The following is a 20,979-nucleotide window of genomic DNA, read 5'->3' on the forward strand; positions in this document are numbered from 1 at the left end:
TTTTTTAAATTATTGGCAAAAAATAGTGTGATTCATTTAACAATATCAAAAAAACTCAAGTTTCAAAGGTTTAAAGTTAATTCTTAAGTGTGGAAACAGCAGCTGAGGAAACAATCTCACCCCAAGTTTAGCCAAATCACATCTGTCTACAGATGGAGTTTGCCCAGTTGACATGAGAAAAAAAACTGAAAATTTTAACATCTACAATTCCATGCTAACTTCACAAATCCATCTGGTGATGAGGATCATGTGATATGATCAAAGGCTCCAAACAGCTACTAAATGGACCTTAAGGTGAGATTGTTTTCTCCATCAGTGAACTGGTTAGTAATTTACTGATGGATTAATATATTCATTTGTAAGCTGTTTCGTTAATCGATCTTTTGTACGATTTAACAGAAATAAATGAATTGCTTTAAAACCGCGTGTATGGCTCTTTAGGTCCTCCATATGACGGTGCAGGTGACAGTTTAAGGTTTCCATAGCCGTAGGAGGCCGTCCTCGCTGTATGTGGCTATCAGATTCTCATGTGGATGGTGAGCGATTCCAATGACGTCTTTCTCGTGGACCTGTGGGCGCAGAGGAACACAGATCACCACGCGTCGCCGTGCTACTTGTTGGCCTCCTGCAGGACTACTACATAGTGGCAATGACAGAGTCAGAATATCAAGTCAGACCAAAAATAACTACATGAAATACACTGGCAGGGTGGAGATGAACTGCCTCCTCTCACAGCCTTTGATAATCAGTGAATATTAGCAGCAGAGCTTACGGTCAGCGTTTTCTCCAGCCTTCCCGTTGTGTAGTTGAAGCAGTACAGCACTAAGTCCTCTCCCACACAATAAATCCACTCCCCATGGGGTGACAGGGTGCAACACACAAAGTCTGTTCCTTCCTTTCTATCTGAGCTGAAGGTCTTCACAGTCTGAGGAGAAAGAGGAGAAGACGTTCAGGTATCGTGCGGGTGCTAGCGCAACTAAAATACTAATAACTACAAAATAAAGGAAAAGACCTAAACGGATGACACTTGTTCAATAACTATCAAAACGCTCTAACGAATAGTTACACATTTCCCAGAAGTTAGATGAGAAGATTGATACCACACTCTGTGCTGTATGTTCAGATATAGTGTATTGATTATTGAGCTTTAGAGGTGCTGGTTGCTTCCTTTGGGCAGTGCAGTTTAGCTGGTGGTAGCATCATCCACAGAAGATTTTGACAGTCAATTATTTTCATAATCAGTTGCTGATTTTTAATAATTTTTCTGACAAAAACACCAAACATTTGTTTTTTCCAGCTTCTCAAAATGGAACATTTGATGCCTTTCTGTACCATATATGATAGTAATGTGATCGGAAGATTGTTCGACAATTAAACTCCACGGTTTTTCTTACAGTATATCTCACAGGTCACACAGAGCTCTCACCTGACCACGCATGCTCATGATGACCACTTTGTTGGAGTGGTTACAAACCACAAAGTGCTCTGGGTTTTGTGGTAGAGGGATCACATTGTTGACAGGGATCTCTGATGTCCGGGACAGTGATTTGAACGTGTGGATGCATTCGCAAGTCTTTGTGTTCCAAATCTAGGAAATACACAGGGAATAATCCCCATTTCAGTATAATACAGCACTTTCCCAGCTACACGATAAGACTGATGCAGCACAGACCTGAATTATAGTCACTGTATTTGGCTCCATATTGTAACTGCTCACTGTACCTTGACAGTGCCATCAGATGAGGCACTGATGATGTGAAATCCATCTTGAGTGAAAGATGCATCATTTACAAACGATGAATGGCCATTTAACTCCTTTAGTGTCTTGCCTGACCTCAGTTCGTGGATTCTGAAAGTGACAGTGTTGCATAAGTGACTGACATAAAAGCTGTTAAAAATACTCAAATCAAATAAAACGGCAGCTCTGACTCATGAACACATCCAGCTCTTCTCAACTCAAGAGGGGATTTTTCTTGAGAGCAGACAAAACGTGTTGCTGAGCTGCCGATGTTATTTTTAGCTCCTGTGGAGTGACTGGGTGCAGATTAGCTAAACCATGACAAAATGCCTAATGCTCACTGATTCACTCCGTCTCTGGGAGGATGGTTTAGCGTATGTAAACAATTCAGACTCCCAGCCAGTGGAATTGCAAGCGGAGGCAAATGTTGCAGCTTTGTGCCTGAGCACATGGTATCTCAGCTACACCCACACAGCACATGTGCTTTCAACACAGCACAGAGGCTCAGCCCAGCCCACAGCCCACAGCCCGCAGGGGTCAGAAATAGATATTCTACTCCTCAGCTATGAAGGAGATTCAATGTGTGCGTCTGTGATAGAGAAAGAGGAAGTCAAAGACAAACACACTTGCCCTTTCTACGCACTGCGTTTTTACATTCAGGTGCACGATGCATGTGACACCAGGCATGGGCTGCCGATGTGTGATGTCTCCATGGAAATATGTTTTTCAGATGTTTAAAAAGCAATTCAGTTCAATTCCAATTAACCAGTGTTTAATTGGACAATAAAGAAATAGAGCAAACTGATCTCTGGAATTTTTAAATCAATTTGACAGTACAGCGTTAAACCTCTAATTGGTCACACGCAGTAAAAATTAGTTTTTTGTTCATTTCTAATAACAACAAAAAACTTCTCTTCTTAACTAACTTTTTTTTTTATTGTAAGCCAGTTCTGGGTCAATTCATAGCCAATGTACCACCCCGAAATGTACCTAATTAATCACTTGATTTTCATTGAAAATATCTGATAATGACCCCAAAATTATACTGATATGAAAAATTAAGCAAATATACAATGGAATTACAGTTGAGGTGTATCACAGAGACAACCGTTTAACCTATAACTATATTCCCTGGTAATATGCTTACACTATAGTTTTGAATGAGTGAATTGAGTTAAGAACAACCAATTTTTGAACAAGATATCACAACTGTGAATGTGCCTATAGCACAGGTTTGAAACGTTATCGGATTAAATAGAGAAATTAACTGCCAATTGTTTTCCCGTGTACTTCTCTATTTGCCAGTTCTGTTATCATGTCTGTGGCTCTGTTGTAGCAACATCTTGCTAATTCACTGTGAGATGCAGAAAGAGCTCGCTGCCTTCTTTCAGCTAAACTGACGCCCATGTGACCGCCTTTGAAACTTTTGAGTCTTGTCTGAGGTCAGTGAGAGCTCTCGCTTCCTCCCACAGCAGACAAGATATGTTCTGCCACAACAAGGTTTTAAGAAATTGAAAAAGACTCCATGTTTTTTGTTTTCTCTGTACATCATTTGTGAATTCAGCTATTTACTTCACTTTAAAAAACTAATATTGAATTTACTGTATTAGGATTAGCATTTCAATTCACTGGTTTAGCACATTCATTTTTTACCATATAAAGATCTTTTTAATATGGAACATTTATCTATATGTTGAGTTATTCACTAATATAGACTTTGATTAATCTCTCTGTTTACTGTTCAATTATATATTATGTAATTTTGTGAGGCATCCCCACATAGCAAATATGTATTTACAGTTGCTCTAAAGGTGAAGTTTAGCTTAGACAAGTGATGTTACTCTTGTTTATCAGTCAGTGTGTCTGCTGTGCAAAATTGAAACAAAACAAATAGGCATGCATATACTTTGGTCCCATCTGGGTAACAACAGCTGTAGTTTGCGGTGTGTTTAAGCTTATGAAGCTGTTACGCATCCCACCTGATGGTCTGGTCAAAGGACGCACTGAGGATCTGGTTGTTGTCCTTGGAGAAGCTCAGACAGGTCACACCTTTGCTGTGAGCGTGCTCAAACCTGCGCAGGCACAAGCCACTCTGGATCTTCCACACCTACCCGCAATCCCCCCAACGACACACAACATACACATTTTAGGGAGAGAAAAATGGGTTAAGTGACCCATTAAGTAATGGTGATTATAAACTCGATGACAGTACCACATTTTTTAATATTTTGACATTCTTGTGGCACCATTTCCATTTCCATAGAGGAAGAACTGCACTCCTGCATCAAAGAACGACTCTAATTGGTTGCTAATAACAAATATATAACAAATAATTACCCAGCAGTATTATAAGATAAGCAGATGGTCCAACCTTTATTTTGCCATTCTGAGCTCCAGTTGCTAGTAGATCAGTGTCCTGACTGAAGCACATACACAGCACAGCATCATCCATCATCATGAAGCTATCTTGGGCCTGGTACTTTAAATCCTGTTTCATTCATACAAACACACACACACACACACACATATATGCATACACAGAACAGCAAAACAATGAAGTAATAATAATAAAGGATGATCATAATATGAAAACGTACGATATATACTATGCTGTAGTATTTTACTTCATATTCTTCTGTCATTTAACCAGGTAACAGTTAAGATTAAAATCTTTTTTTCAAGACAGCGTTAAAACAATAAATTCAAACAACATAAATAGACTGACAATATTTAGTTAAGATGCATATAAGGAAATTACTTTCCAAACTAACTATTTTTCAACAATTTAAAATAAAATAAAAGCAATAAATTAGAAATATAAAATTTAGGTAATGATACGATATGAAAAATACGTACTTTACTAATTTTTCCAGTGTAGAAGTTCCAGACCTCGATGAACCCATCCACTGATCCGGTGATTAGGTACTTTCCATCAGGGGAGAAACGGGCACACTCTACATGTGACCGTCGCCCAAACTGCCGATTAAAATCACACACGGAACTGACTCATCAATGCTCGGTTACCTTCCACAAAATGTGCTTTTCCTGTTTGGTTTGTAGTCTGCGATCCAGAAGCACAGAGAACTAAAACACCAAATCATAATGAAGTGACCTCCAGGGAGACATAAAGTTCTCCAACAGTCTGCCGTTGTGTGGGCTGAACACTCTCACTTATAACCTTGGGCAGAGGAAAAACAAGGACGAATAACCAAGGGGCAGCTCCATCTGGATGCAAGTGATGAAAGCACAGCCAGAGCCCAAAACAAGCGCCTTCAGGTGTGAAAGTAAATTAGTTTTGGGTGTGTGTGTGTGTGTGTGTGTGTTTTTGTGTGTATATGCCAAATATATTGTGGAAACTACTGACAAATCATCAATAAAACAAGCTCTTCTTGACTGTAAATGCACTATGTACAACCAGAGAGTGTAACTATTGGCCTCAAGTCTCACTATTACAAACATTAAATGTAAAGGGAGAATATGTAAAGCTGTGTTACTCAGAACCTGAGTTGTTTACCTTGATGTGGCGGTACAGCTGGGTTGGGAAGCTCTCTTTCTCCACATGTCTCTCCTTGTTGCCAGATGTGTCGATGGGCATGTCCGGCGAGAGGTGACCTGGGTACTGCTGTAGTCTCATAGACTGTGGAACAGGAGTGGGAAAGTGTCATAAAGCAGTTGCGGTTATTTTACTGCTCATGATCTCAACAAAATCAAGTATATTAAGAAAAGACAACTGAAGAAAATAACAAAAATAATGGTGCTGTGTGGTGCAACAGCACACAACAACAGCTCCTTGGAAATATACATTTATATTTATACGTACACCACGTGGAGTTAAGACAGGTTCTGACTAACAAGACAGTGAAAACATTTCTGTCCCTTGAAATATTTTACTGGCAGCACTTGTGTAACCAACGTGGGCATCACCGGGAGCCTTCCTCTGGGAAACGTGTACCACTCTCCTTTGTTTAGAAACCAAAAATAGCAACAACAAAAAAAAAAAGAAAAAAAAAGTGAGATGCATTTCTTTAGGGAAGTTTTTGGAATCACTATTTCTTATGAGGTTTGACAGTCACGAACTTAGGGTTAAAATATTGCTGTTTCAAAGGGGGTTAAACCCGATGTTAAGAATGGAACTGAGGATATATATATATATGACACCATCACTGAAGATAAAAAGATGATTGAAAAAAAAATATGTTTTCAGTGTCTTTGAGAACCGCGAGACGAGGTGGGTATACAGTATGAACATGACGGCAGTGGGAGAGATGGAGGAATGAGGGAGCTATGGGCATCGATTAAGTTGCTTCACTTGTCATATAATTAGAGTGAGTATTAACAAGAATATTACTCAGTATACTCACGCCGACTTGTTCCAGGAGCCCCATGAGGCGAGAAGGAGGCACCACACTGACTTCCCTCACCAGTGCCTCAGCTATTGCCCTGCGTCGCTTCTCCTTGCTGCTGCCTTTCGGGTATGCCTGCAGCGGGAGGAAGAGGATGTGGCTTTCTAAAGCACGTAATTGTACAGCTGTTTTAAAAGCAAGTACAAAACCTTTAGTGTCTTACCTCACGGGGGTCAAAGTAGGAGCATGTTAGCAGGTTCTCCAGGTGGATGTACCTCTCCGGCTGAGTCTGCTTCAACATGATCATCGGGTCAGTTTGTCTGAGGAGCGAGCGAGCTGCACCCACCTCTCTCATTTCAATGAGCTCCATTACAACCTGTTGGAAGAGATCAGCGTTCATCGCAACATTGCTAATTAAAAGAAGAAGAAAAAATCAAGCCAAGAAAAGCATTACAATCAATGAGAAGCTCACCTGCTCATAAAGGTCAATAAGTGTGTTGTCGGGCAACTTGAGGGACTCGATAGCCAGCAGGACACAGTCCCAGTGGCCGCTTTTTATATCTGCAATGAAACTGTCGATACTTTCCACCGTGTTGAGTGAGACGGTGGTTTCCTCCTGTAAGGTGGTCAGTGTTCGGTAGAGGTTGTTCTCCTTAAGATACTGCATTATCAGGCGGATCACGCTACAGAGACAAAAGGGGTAACTCTTACAAACACAAGTTGACTGATGAGCTCACACAAAGGCTGAATGGAGTAATGTTTCAGATCTTAATAAGGGGCGTTAAACCTGTGGCAGTGCTTTTAAGGGAGGTAAACAGTAGCTGTTTAAGTGCCTGTATTCAACATTTGGTCATGTGCAAGCAATAACAAGCAAGTACTCAGTGGCAGTGATGCTGTACTCGTACAGGATTTCTGAGTATCTTGTTATTTTTGAGGGCAGTGTCAGTGTCAGTCACCTTTATCACATTCTGATTATCCTGAGTGACCAGTGGGACACTTAAACGGTTTGATTTCCAGATGTTGTTCCAGCTGTGGCCATAGATCGTCTGGCACAATCATCACAAGAAAAGCTCACGGCATTAGAGTGAGAATAATAGATAATAAAGACAAATATTAATATAAGTTGTCCAGGTCAAAACAAAGACAACAGCAGGATGCTGCTTTTATCTCACTTCAGAGCCATCTGCTGGACATTTCCCCATCTCTGCTGTATCCCATTATGCGACTCTGTCGGTGTCACTCTGCAGGACTAAGTTTTATGGTCTTTCACGTGCACTTTCATACAAAGACATGACTCACTGACACAGCCCGGTGACTAGATTAACATCACAAACTGATGCTCTGCTCCAGTTTTTTTTATGCTGAATTTACTCCAATTTAAGCTCCAACCATAAGAAACCATCATCAAGATGTAGTTCCATTTGACAACAATGTGTACTCCATCACCACGTTTCCCCCAGAGGAAGACAAGGTAACTAACCGATAAAAACGCACAACCCACATCCTTGTCAGGGGTGGAGAGCCTATTATTAGATCAAAAGGCACATGTGGATGGAGCAGACGTTGTGTATAGTGACTGCAAAACAGCCCGGACCCGCCTCTGTCTCAGCATAATCAGCAAGAACATCAGGTGTCTGCTCAAGCGGCTCAACGCAACCGTCAGAGCAGCTTGACCAGATGTGTATCTATACAGCGTACTGACCACAGTAAACAGTAAATAAACAATGAGAGTGTCAGTCATTGGATGGGAGGTTCCACAACCGAAATAGACGCCACATGGGTTCTCACTCTATACGCAGGCAATAAATAACAGCGTCATAGTAGAAGACAGATTATTTAAATTAAACAATTAAGCACGTGTCACGCCCTGACAAATATTATCACAAATTTATTATAAGAATGAACTTTTTAGACTGACGCAAACATCACAGAAAAATGATAACCTCCCAAAGGAATATCAGTGAAGTCATAAACAAAACATAGGCTACAATCTTCCACCTTAATGCGTAATGTACAGTTGGTTATCAACAACAAACCAACGCACCTTCTAATAGGCTATTTAAGAAAAACTAATGTTTTCTTTTTGCACAGTCACACGTTATCCTATCATTATCACTTTTCTATTATCATCTCCAAACTATCACTGAAAACTTATAATTTACAAATAAAACCGCAGGGGGAAAGTGCACTTACTCCGCGGGCTCCATCTCCACAGCCATGCTGATGTTGTCTCCTGCTGCTGCCGCACCGGACTGACGCTGTGGCGGCTCCGCTCGGGCTCTCCGCTCGCTAGAGCCACGTGAAAGCCGTGTGCTGAGGACCACCCACTACACGTGCTTCCACGGTGTCTCCTGCATTTTTTTTGCGGCGGGCAGCAGTCCCAAACCTTGTGACTGCCGCCGCCACACAAAATCTTGGAGCTACACCTCCTCCCTGACGCATGCCGATATAGAGAAGAAACATTTTCTGGGCACGTTGTGTGCAGGAGACGCGCTCTGCGCTCCGAGATGCTGCAGCGGCAGGCAGCCACGACAACAGCAGCAGCATCAGCACCACGGTCAGACCCTCGTGGCTCAGAGCGTGCTCGCCTTTAGGAACCATTGTAAAGGAGCCAAAACATCCCTCCAAACGTCCTCTAACGGAAAATAACGTCAGTCATACTCATCAATATGCAGATACAGAGCTGGATGCGTCTGTGCCTTAGGAACATCTTTTCCTTGAGTGGTGCCTAATTCTCTAACTATAAACCCCTGTATTCACGGTGATTATCAGCCTTCACCGCCTGTAATTACACATTACTAATGCTGTAGCGGGTCGTGGTCAGGGTTGGACCTGTCCGGGAGTGGTAGTCGGGGCAGCCTGAAGATGACAGAGAGGGTTGTTAAAGAGACGGACAGGGCCAGTAAAAACTTTATGGCTTTTTTTTTTTAACGGTCCATCTGCCCACCGTTGCAGTGACCCAGCGGTATGTCCCAAGGCCAGTCCGACACTGGTTGTGTTTGCCACTTCAGTCAGGCTAGAGTATCCTGCCTCTGCCCATGGGCCCACACCTGCAGATGAACCTGTTGTTAAGAAGGTGCATGAGAGAGATGTTATTGTTCTGCAGCATTAAATCATCAGAACATCAGAAAAACTGCAGAACAGCCTGGTTTCCAAATCACAGCTTTATATACATGAGGCAGGACTGTCCTATGTCTATATTTGACAGACAAGAAGACAAAAATAAGACAATTAGTGAATTATATTAATAACAAAATCTGAAAATATTATTTATGACACAACAGGTCAGGTATGAAGATGGACTGGAACAGCTATAACATGTCTTGCTTTGACTCAGACTGGGGGGGTTGTCAGGTTGTGCCGAGCTCATGGCTCGTGGCTGTTTACCTGTTTATATTCAAAGCCTGTTGGTCCCTGAAACTAGACAGGGTCTTAGCCTCCCTGATGTCATATAGGCTACTTATGTGCTGTCAGGTATTATTGCAGATGTCCACAGCTGCATTAACAGACCAGTGTTAGCTGTAGGATTAATTTGATTCTCGTCTTCCTTTAAACACTGCACCATTTTCCCATATCTCCGAGGCATTGGAATCAGCATTGATTGCGCATAATTTCTGAAAGGTCTGGAGTATATCACGTTTCAGAGCTGTGATGGCCGAGTGGTTAAGGCGTTGGACTCGAAATCCAATGGGGTTTCCCCGCGCAGGTTCAAATCCTGCTCACAGCGGATAAGTCTTCAGCTTTGGTCTTCACGATCACTGCGTGTAAAAGATGCACGTCTCTCTTTGAAAGGTGTGTCGGGGAGAAATAAACGCGGCTGGTCATTATGGAAAAAAAGAACAAATGTTGATGACGCATGATGGATAAGTTATAATTTGGTAGTGTGTTGCTTAATCTACGCAGCTTTTTATTGAGTGGTCAGCTAAACGCGACGTAATGTTGAGCACACACCACACACAGAGTAGGCTACATGTAAGGGAACTGAATATCTGTTGAGCACGCGGATAGACAAAGCTTCTGAACTAACACTGGGAAGTAAAAGTGCTCTAATATCTTACCTAACCTAGAGGACTGCTCACTGTAAGCATTCCTTACACCACTGTTCATGATGGTAACATTAAATACAAATAAAAAAGAAATCATTTTGAGTTGAGTAGCCTGCTTTGTAAGGTGACCTGCCTCAAAAAGAACAGAAAAGCAAACCAAAAGAAATAATAATGAATAATAATTGACATATCGCGAGAACATCCCGGGAACTTCCCGGTGGCGTTTAGGAGAACAGGTGAGGTGCTAATTAATAACCGGACCACGCAATGTCAGCGAACGTTTCCCTGTGAACCAGAGGTAAGTGGTGTATTTCATCGTCTTTTTTTAAGATTATACAGTCTACAAACATCCTAAATTTGAATTTCAATCCTCTAGTCATTAAACCGTTTTCTCTCCTTTGTTCTAGTGTGCGAAACATGCCAATGAACAACAACCAGGTGAGTACAATCAAGGAAGATGAACCGTCCTCGGTCGTTACCTGTGCTCAAACTGCATCGACACTTATTTTAATTAGCACCAGAGACCTTAAAATAGCATCTGCTTGAATGTTGACGTAAAAAGCGTGTTAAATGACAGGTCCTCAAATTTAGGGTGTCAATAAAAATAGTAAATTTTAGGGTTCTCATTTTGCTGGAATTTACAAATAAACTTTGGGGAGTTATTTTTAAAATATAAGTATAATGCGGAACAACTGTGCTCTAGTAGGGATAAGGGAAATTCCCCCCCCCCCCCAGGGAGGTACCTGGTACTGTGTCTGGATTTAAGCTGTTTGCGTGTCTGCTGTTCTCTTGCAGAAGGCACCAAGTGCAGCTGCTAGACTTGTCAAGCTGCCCCTGGTTCGCTCAGCTTGTAGCAAGCTGTCAGTCGTGTACAATGACACTAAATGCAGCCACCCAAACCTGAGGACAATGTGTGAGGTGCTGGAGAACAGTGTAACAGCTTTAGGCACGGCAGCATGTGAGAAAGCTTCACCTGTCATTGTTAAACTGGAGCCCCAGAGTGAGTACTGTGCTGTTTGTGTGGTGTTCAGCTGTGGTGTCATATTATACACTCCCTTTGTGCCTTGAATGCCAGTGTGTTTTGACATGGATGTAAAAAATGAGGGGGAAGGAAACTGCTAGTCAATATATTAAGGCTGAAACTAATTGTTCCCATTAAAGTTTAATCCTTTTTAATAGCTGTTTATAAAATGTCAACTACTTAATAGGCCTGACACATGTTCAGAGCCAAAGGTGATGTCATTTTGTCCAACCATCAGTTTTAAATTCATATAAAAGAGAGCAGAGCAGTAAATCCTCATATTTGAGAAGCTGGAAGCAGTACATTTTTGGCATTTTTTCCTCAGAGAATGACAACTAATCAGTTATTAAAATTGTTGACTGTGTCCCCAAGGACCATTTGAGCTCGATCACAGGGTGAGATTTCCAAATTCTGTGAGCCATAGCAGAAAAACTCAGGAGGACAGAGTGAAGAAGAAATATCTTGATATATTTGATCATTTTTTATTTTTAACTTACTGATTTGAAAACAGTCGATAATAAATAATGTGATCTAGGAACCTATTTCAGTAGGTTACACCCCATTACAAACAAGTGATCATTTACTCCTTGTTAGGTCATGCAGCTAAAAATGAGTTTCACTCCTGAGCAGTATGTAAATGACAATGAATAATTTATAACCAAATTAAAAGTCAATCCTAGTTGGTACTGCATGTTTAGTTTAGACATAAAAGATGCAGAGGATAATTAATAAGCTAACTTTATCGGGTCGGTATATTTGCCAAACACAGAAGAGCTGCCATTTGTTGTCGTCTTGAGAACTTCTCAGTGATGGCTTCACTCTCTGGAATATTTTTATAGTTTCTTCTGCAAATGACGTGGCATGTAAAAGTCTTGACTGGCTGGAGACTACATTCCCCATGCTTCACACACCCACAGAGCAGGTGACTTTTCCTTTCCTCTTTAAAATCCTGATAAGCTCCACAAACTGCACAGTATTTTGGTTCATTTCTGGCTTTTGTCTGCGTCACTCAGGTTGTTGCCACGGCCAAGAACAAGATGCACGAGATCCAGGATGTGGTGAGCATTGCAGTTAACGGAACCATGGACTGTGTGCAGCACACAGTCACATGGGTGATGGAGAGGATGCAGCAGGTTGATGAAGGGACTAACCAGACTCTGGTGGAGAGAGCCATTATTGTGGCTGCTGTGGGACTGGACTCCGCCCTGAGCATGTCAGAGGCTGTGATGGACAGAGTGCTTCCTCCCACTGAACAAGATAAAAGTATGTAGTGTAACGTAGTTACTGCTGTGAACCAGCAAAATGTCACATTCAGAACTTACTCAAGCCTGTACATTCTTCATCTGTATACCCCTGAAAGTATTTTCTTGCTGGCTTTGTAGAAGAAGAAGCAGCAGCTCACTTGGTGAAGGGCTTTGAGGCTGCTGCACCCAGGAGAAGTTACTCTGTGCGACTGGTTTCACTCTCTGCCAAACTATGTCGGAGGACCTACTACAAGGCCGGGGCCAAGATGCACTCTGTTCAGGTGTGCTGTGAGTACAGTTTGTTGGAATAGTTTGACATTCTTGTAAATATGTTTATGGCTTTCTTGCCTAGTGTTTGATGAGAAGATTAATACTCTATTATCTGAGATGGCTAGCTCAGCTCTGGCCCAATGTTGACAGAATCTGCCTATGAGGTTCAACAAACTCTGAATCTAACCCTGAACTCTGAGAACAGCTGATCAGAGGTAGTTCAGTCAACCCTGAGCATGTTCGCTCTAAGTGTGTGGTAAACCAAAAAATAAAAAGCCATCATCAATAGAGCCCCAATACTATGATTCTTCCAACTTCTGCAAATTAACGTGCTCAGATATACGCTTTAAATATTGACTGTATAGGGAAATGAAGAATCAGACATTTTCTTCAGGCTCAGCAGGAGGAGACAGAGACTCAGGGTTTGTTGAAGAAACCCTGCCAGCAAACAGTCTAGATTCACAGAGTAAGTCACCACAGCACCTGAACTACAGTTAAGAGTCATCTGTTTCTGCAGTTTCTTGCAATTCAGAGGTTAACAAACTCGAGTTTTTACTAATCCTGCTTTCTGGAATACAGCCCAGCACATCTTTAGTTTACAATTTATCACGTTCCCACATTTGTTTAATCTGCACCAAAACTGGTGTAAAAACAAGTAGTGGTATCAGCAGGTGTTATGTGTGGGACTATTCCTTGGCTGAGTACAGCAGTTACTTGACTTTGTTACGAGTTTTTAGGAAACAACTGTGTAATCAAAATTTTTCCTTCCTGGAGTCTCCACTGGTATCTAACTCATCTAGGGAGCAAATACGCACATTGTCTGAAATGTCAAACTATTCCTTTTTTAACGAGTGGTGGGAGGGCGACAATTTCAATACGACGTTAACAAAGTAACTGGTGGTAAAGATGGGAATTGTAATTCTTGATTTTGTTTGGAAAGAAACAAATTGACTGCTTTTTAATCTTAGTTTGGTAAACCAATGTTTTCTTGTTTTTGTTTTACAGTTATTGATCTTTAATAGGGTAAAAGAAAATATCTTTCATGTACCCACCTTTTTATTCAACAGATCGTGGAGACATTGTCCAGGTCTTCAGCTCTGGTTCCAGACCTTCAGACAACCTGGCTGACCATGACCAGGAACCTGCGAGGTTTGCCTCAGTACCTGCAGCATCAGGCTGTGTCTGTGCTGTTCTTCATCGCCCAGATGTACAACTTAAGCTGCCCGCCGTCTGAACAAAACCAGTCTAGTCAAGTTATAGATCGTCTCAATGCAGCTGAGGTCTTCTCACCTCACAAGGATGTAGTCCAGGTCCACCCACATGCTAAACCTACTTGCCGACTGAGGAGGCCAACAAAGACGTCTGCGTTTGACAATGGGTGTAATGTTAAGGGATGTGTGCGCCGTTGATGTACACTTATTATGATGTTCATGTGTTGAATGCATGTCCAACTGCTTTCACAAAGTGGTGCAAAATAAAAGTTTTTCAAGAGTCATGAACTTTGTTTCCTCATCCTTGGAGTCTAGGAGATTTCCACTTGTTTTTGCACAAAAGCACCGACAAACCACCACTATAAAGTCATAGCTGGGGAAATAGAGCTTGTAGCACTGGGAGATAATCATGTAGTTACTATAAAAACAAGACATCCTTATGCTAACTGCTTTTGTTCATATGGATGAGTATTTAGCAGCTCACTCTTGTTTGGCACCAATACTGTACTCAGCCTTCAATGCTAGTGACTAAATAGCAACATTACAATATGCAATTTTCAGTCCACTATGTTGACTCACAGTAAAGCATGAATGAGCTCATGTATTCTTAAAGCAAACAGTATTAAAAACAATTTCTATTTTCTGTGGTGGGATACTGTCTCCAGTTAAACTACTGTATGTTTTGGCTCTTGGGTATATGCCAGGGTTTAGACACCTTGCATACAGTGATTTATCATTTTTAGTCTAGAAACTAACAATTCAACTGGCAAACCTGCAATTAAACATTCAACAAATATTTATATTCTATGATCTGAACTCAAGGTATTAAAAATGCAGAGAATAAGTTACTTGACACAGGCAATTTTTTCAGCAAAACATTACTTTATTTGACTGTTGGTTTTCACTTTTGGCTGGACTCTGACTTGGATGTGGATGCCCTCAGAGAAGAAAGACGGCGCCTCTTGGCGATCTGTTCCTGGCGCTTCTCCTTGGCCTCCTGTTAGCAGGAACAAATGTGTGTCAGTGTGTTTCAGCAAAGCAGCCATTTGCACACAAATAAGTAAATGTCCCCATTATTCACTTGACAACTGTATCCTTTCTCCCGATGCCGTTCTCTTGAAAAACAATTCAGTATTCAATCTGACATATGCCAATGAACCAAAAAAGGCCCTGTGCTCTTAACTTTAAGTTTAAACAGTGATAAATTTGTTGGCAACAAAGTGCGATTTTCAGGAGGGACCATAATTTTCAAATTATAATCAATCCCACTATTGGTTAAAATATTTTAAAATGTGAAACCAGAGCAATCCGAGCATAACAGATTAAACAACTGAAGACATTGCGTAATTGCGTAGATGGGTTGAAATAGTGATAAACATTTTACGATGCAACACTTGAATGTTATTTCAATTAAGTGCAGTAGTTCCAATGTTGTTTGGCTTAGAAGCGATTCAAATTTCTCATCAAAAATATTGGTGCATTTCATTTCAGCTTCAAGTTCTGACACCTTCCAAACATGAATTCTCTCTGGACTTTAGTCACTAGAGCAGAGTGGGAGGATTCTTTAAAAGAAATGTTTATCACAGAGCTGCTTTACTTTTCAGAGATATTTATTAAATGGATACAAGTGATAATAAGGAATAGCACAAATTAATACATACCTTCATCCTCTTGGCCAGCAGCTTGGCGTACTCAGAGGCCTCCTCCTTGTTCTTCTGGGTGCGCTGTCTCTTGAGGGCGATACGGCGGCGCTTGTGCTGCAGCACACGTGGCGTCACCAGTCTCTGGATCCTGGGAGCCTTAGTTCTGGGTTTCTTGCCTGTGAAGGAGGCAGTAGATGCAGTTCAATGGTGCGACTAAGTACTAGGTGTCGTAATGAGGTTTGGGTGATGCTGCAGAATGTTACCACAGGCAACTGTCTCCTTTATAGTTGTAGTGGCTTTGTAGGTGCAATACTGAGAGTCACGATTTCCATTTATCCAACAACATAGTGAACCCTTGTTTTCTCTTGCCATCAAGCAATCAATTTTTTTTTTTGGGTCAAGTTCAGTATCCAGTGCACAGGTTTGCCAGTGATTCTGATCGCAGCTTGTACAATCATGGAAAGCCACAAGAGAAAAACATGTCACTACGTACACTGCTAAATGCAAGCTGTTATCACTATAAAATGTAGATTTACTATAGTGTGACTTTATAACACTAACCATGTATATATGGTTATATATGTATATATAGCAATACATGAGAGCTGATGAAGAAATTATGATAAGTATCACCAGAGAGGCTCTGTGCTCTTTCCCCTTAATGAACATCAAGCTTTTACATTTGAGTCTGTGTGAATCTGTCTAATTCAATTAACATAAAACAAGACACTGATTGATGTTAAATAAATAAGGCTTATACTAGACAACATCCATTTAAGACTTATGTTAATGTTTGTATGCCCAGGTCAAAGTTTAGGTAGAGGAGCAGAGTTTTGTTTATAAGCCTCAGTTTTATCAGCTTCTGATTCCCTCAATATATGCAGGATTACAACATCCAGAATATGAGAAAGTGTAATGGTGACATGTTTTCAAGCCCATCAACTATGTATAATATAATGTATAATAAAAACTTCAAATATTTCAATAAATTAGCAAAATGACTTATGAAAATGTAAAAATATTTAAATTGTAGCTGCATATCCCACGACTAGTCTGATGTTTTCAAACCAACTGTATCTGACATAAAAAACTCCAAAAGCTAAGCAGTGTTTACATTATCGTTTCCACAGTACTTAAAGATGTATAAGGCTGTGACCAAAATATTAATATTAAATACTTTGGTCACCGTTTACTGTCAATTTAATCTCATTTTAAAGGCTGCTGCAATTAGTAAGTCACTTAAAACAAGTGGCTCATGATGACCTGAAGCTTAAGTGACAGCCAAACTGAGCCAAAAAATAATATCTTCAGTCATAGAGCACAAGAACAAACCTTGGAGGCAAGTAGAAAAACAACCTCTTTAGTCTTACCTTCTTTAGTCAGGGGTCTCCTCACGACATACTGCCTAACATCATCCTCCTTAGCCAGGTTGAAGAGCTTGCGGATCTTGCTGGCCCTCTTGGGACCAAGACGGCGAGGGACGGTGCTGTCGGTAAGCCCAGGAATGTCCTTCTCACCTGAGAACGAAAAGATCAGGACAAGATGAGTCTTTCATGTTGGTTAAATCTAAATTGACTCTCAAACTGCACTTCTGGAGTGTTTGCATGACTTTCAACAATGATTAAAAACAAAATGAGTCAAAATGCAAAAACTACAGTATTTCTCATGAGTGCCATGCTCAGTATCCTTCATCAACAGGAAACTGCAACAATGACTAGAAACACTGCTGCCCCAACACCCCTTTGCCTTGCCTTGGTGATATTCACAGCATTTTTGAAAGAACTGTGAAAGAAGTTATAGAAATACTTGGATACATTTTACGACAATGTACAAATCAATACTGAGCCTTTGGTAATATATATATAAAAAAGCACAAGATTTTTAGTGTCAGTCTAATACTAGTGTACATAATGAGAGAGCATTGCAGTTCAACCATCCATGGTTGGTGGGTCTGGTCGCATCTGGTAAGCAGCTCCACGGTTACTCTGGCAACACACTGTCCCCCCTTAATGACTACAGACCAATCAAAAAGGGTCTACTGGTGTGCCATCTGTTGATATGCAGGTTTGTAAGTGTAATTTACTATTTTCATAATGGTTCACATATAGCCACATTGAACGTGTTACCTTTCTTGACGATGACCAAGTTGAGAACGCTGAGGTTGGCATCAACGATGCAACCACGGACAGACTTGCGCTTGCGCTCGCCAGTCCTGCGGGGACGGTAGCAGGAGTGGCCCTTGCTGAGCAGCAGGCGCACACGGCCATGGGTCAGCACACCCTGCTTCATGGGGAAGCCCTGCTTGTCGTTGCCTCCGCTGATGCGCACCACATAACCCTGCGAAAGCAGAGAAAACTAATTTTGACTTCTCTGCTTTACCCTTTAGGATACTTGGTGATACATGGTGCAAAGAAAAAGCAGCATTTTCAGAGACAATTATCAGAAAACTGTTCATATTTAAAATTTTACTAGTTTCTGAACAAACATACTTGGAAACTTTGATGCCCTAAGAATTAAGACTGTAGTTGGATAATGAACTTTCTGTAATAATCATATGGCCAAAAGAGGCAAGAAATTGGCAGCTGTGGCTCAGAGGGTAGAACAGGTCATCCATTAATTGCAGGGTTGGTGGTTTAATTCCCAGCTCCTCCTGTCTGAGCAAACACTGAAGCCTAAGTTCCTCTCTGATGGCCAGGCCAGTACCTTGTATGACTATAAAGTCAGTCACTTTTCAAATTGAACAACATTGATGGTTGTCTTTACTTTAAGAAACTTTGACAGACTTAACCATGCCAAGTTATCTAGTCATTTAGTTAGGGATGAAAGGGAACAGAGAGTGATGCTGTTTTGATCAGCCACAGTTTAGTATCAGTCTAATACTAATGCACATGATGAGAGAGCAATGCAGTTCAACCATCCATGGTTGGTGGGTCTGGTCGCATCTGGTGAGCAGCTCTGCAGTTTCTTTGGCAACACGCTGTCCCCCCTTAATGACTACAGATCAGTCAAAAAGGGTCTACTGGTGTGCCCCATTTAATATACTATACGATGCATTTTCACCAAACCAAATTTCTGACAGTAACACATCAGGTTTATGATACAGAAAGGGGCGTGCATCGGTGCTTACCTTCCACTCATCTCCCAGAGGGTCAGCAGCAACCTCAGTGGCCATACGCTTCTCATAGAAAGTACGCAGCTTACGCTCATCATCAACTTCAATCAGCTTCTGGCAGCCAGTAGCGGGGAATGAGATGTTCAGCTGCAAGAGTCGCAAAGTAGTTATTGGCAGGTGTTCTTAGTTATGCTAGGTTCCACATAGGTCATGACAGGTTACCATGCATGCAGGTATGGCATAGGTAGTAAGTTCAGATGTCTATCACGTATAGTCAGATGAAGCTTAACTGAAGTTACTTATCGACTAAAGGGTAAGAGAACCGTAGAACCTATCAGTTTGAATCAGAGTGTGATATAGTGGAGGCCTGTTAGCTTCTTTACCGGCTAAAGTCTCAAAGCCTGCTAATGCTAGCATTCTGAACACTGCTAACAATAATACAACCGGTTTAACGGCTAATGTTATACACAGATAGCGCGGCCAATTCTTGTAACGTTAGCTTCTAAAGTCTGAAAACTCTTTATTAGAGTTAACAGAGAGTTGAACTCGGGGCACATTTCTCTTCGTGTTCCGCCATGTTTCCACGGCTCACTTGCCGACAGGACCGTTCGGCGCTAACCCTCATCACAATCAAAGCTCATCCTAAGTGTCGGAGCCAGGACTGCTGCATCAAACTACTCCGATTTAAAGTTCACAATCATGGCTAAAAACATACTTGAATATTTAAAAGAAAATGGCTTTACACAGACATGTACAGTTAAAGAAGTCATGTACCTTCATTTTGCCAAACCGACCCAACGACGGTCCGCCACGGAAAAGAGAACGGATATCCGCCCCGTGGTCTCACATAGGCCCGATATGCTATCGCGATAACTTACTCGATGTAGTTTTCTGATCAGACAACCTCACGGTTATTAAACTAATACCGACTGGTGGAAATGGCAAAAAGTAAAATATATTTACTCTTCTACTGAACTCCATTACAGTTTTTGAGTATTTTCTTTTTTCTGCGACTTTATACTTCACTGCATTTCAGGGGGAAATATTATAGCCTAGTTTTTACTCCTCTAAATTAATTTTTAACTGTAGTTACTTTTCAAATTAAGATAAAGACATTTAACGCGCGTGTGTGAATGCAGTATTAAAGATCTAATAGTATCATATATCATACTACATCACTCACAAGGGCATTAACTGTAGAATAAGTACTTTTACTCTTGATATTTCAGGAGGCTATACTTTGCTGATAATAGTACTTTTACTACTACTTATTGTATTACTTTTACTACTACTTATTGTATTATTAAAGCAGGGCTTTTACCTGTGATGGAGCATTTCGCTATGTTGGGTTGGGACTTTTACTGAAGTAACAGAGCTGAGTACAGCTTCCACCACAACAAATTGTACAGCAGAAATATATATCCATGTAAGCAACTAGAGGGCAGTATTGAGTCACTGAGCAAGCATCAGTCAGAGAGGATAAGGATCTGTGATGTGAAGATTTTTAACATACCATCTCAACCTGAGAAAGACATCTGACCTCTACAAAGTTACACAACTACCTCCACTGAGGAAGTTATGTTTTCACCAGTGTCTGTTTGTTGGCTTGATGTTTGTTTTTTGTCAGCAGGATTACACAAAACCTACTGAACCCATTTGCACCACATCAAATTTGTTTGTTTGACTTTTTTTTTCAGTTGCAACTAACTTTCTCACGTTCTGTTGACAAGTATTTAGAACAAAGCACCAGACTTGTCTCAGTGTCAGACAGATATTGTCAGTAAGCCATGCCGGTGAGTGGACAGCACCAGAGCTCTGCAACTTAACACACACATTCAATAAGCCTTGCCATTATTAATCTTAGTCACATCTGTGCATAATAAGCAGTTTTCAGATCCTTTATTCAAGGAAAGGTAGCTATGCCAGTTACAAGTATAAATCTAGCATTTAATTTCTTAATTTTGAATACTTACTTAATTACCTAAGTAAAAGCACACAAAATATGCTTTAAGTAGGTTATCAAAGGAAAGGTACAACTTATTGACATCATTTTATTGTTGCAGGTTGAGGGGGATCTAAATCTAATCTAATCTAAGTCATATACTGTTGGAGTGTTTAATTTACTGTAGAACAAAACATTTTTGTGAGCTCAAATGGTTCCTCAAAATATTACACTTAAAAGTAATTGGTATCTATAGCTGTTCAAAAGTTGTTAAACATGCCCATCAAAATTTAGCTGCAGCTTTTAAGTGACATCTTCTTTATGTCTTGTCTCTCCAAAAGGGTGAATCTGCCCCGACACTCAGCTCCACTTCATGTGTCACCTCCTGGGTGCAACCAGGCTGCTGTTC

The 20,979-nt window shown here is 40.9% G+C and overlaps 2 protein-coding genes and 1 non-coding gene across 3 annotated transcripts; 1 reads left to right on the forward strand and 2 right to left on the reverse strand.

Annotated features, from left to right (window-relative positions):
- Positions 1–470: 470 nt before the first annotated feature.
- Positions 471–8,321, reverse strand: LOC111231464 (WD40 repeat-containing protein SMU1-like). Its single transcript, XM_022758563.1, has 12 exons — positions 8,275–8,321; positions 6,554–6,764; positions 6,305–6,457; positions 6,106–6,216; positions 5,253–5,375; positions 4,595–4,714; positions 4,110–4,226; positions 3,718–3,845; positions 1,723–1,849; positions 1,427–1,588; positions 773–925; positions 471–569 (listed from the first exon to the last, which is right to left on the reverse strand). The coding sequence occupies exons 1-12, from the start codon at positions 8,298–8,300 to the stop codon at positions 471–473; spliced, it is 1,530 nt and encodes a 509-aa protein (XP_022614284.1). The 5' UTR covers positions 8,301–8,321.
- Positions 8,322–9,726: 1,405 nt separating this feature from the next.
- Positions 9,727–9,808, forward strand: trnas-cga. The gene has a single exon. It is a non-coding gene; the product is annotated as a tRNA-Ser (tRNA).
- A 4,925-nt stretch (positions 9,809–14,733) lies between these two features.
- Positions 14,734–19,467, reverse strand: rps6 (ribosomal protein S6). Its single transcript, XM_022758540.1, has 6 exons — positions 19,403–19,467; positions 18,644–18,775; positions 17,643–17,853; positions 16,887–17,033; positions 15,535–15,692; positions 14,734–14,870 (listed from the first exon to the last, which is right to left on the reverse strand). The coding sequence occupies exons 1-6, from the start codon at positions 19,406–19,408 to the stop codon at positions 14,775–14,777; spliced, it is 750 nt and encodes a 249-aa protein (XP_022614261.1). The 5' UTR covers positions 19,409–19,467; the 3' UTR covers positions 14,734–14,774.
- Between the last annotated feature and the right edge of the window lie 1,512 nt (positions 19,468–20,979).

The sequence above is a fragment of the Seriola dumerili genome, unplaced genomic scaffold (assembly GCF_002260705.1).
Source record: "Seriola dumerili isolate Sdu_G_001 unplaced genomic scaffold, Sdu_1.0 BDQW01000301.1, whole genome shotgun sequence".
Taxonomy (NCBI): Eukaryota; Metazoa; Chordata; class Actinopteri; order Carangiformes; family Carangidae; genus Seriola; species Seriola dumerili.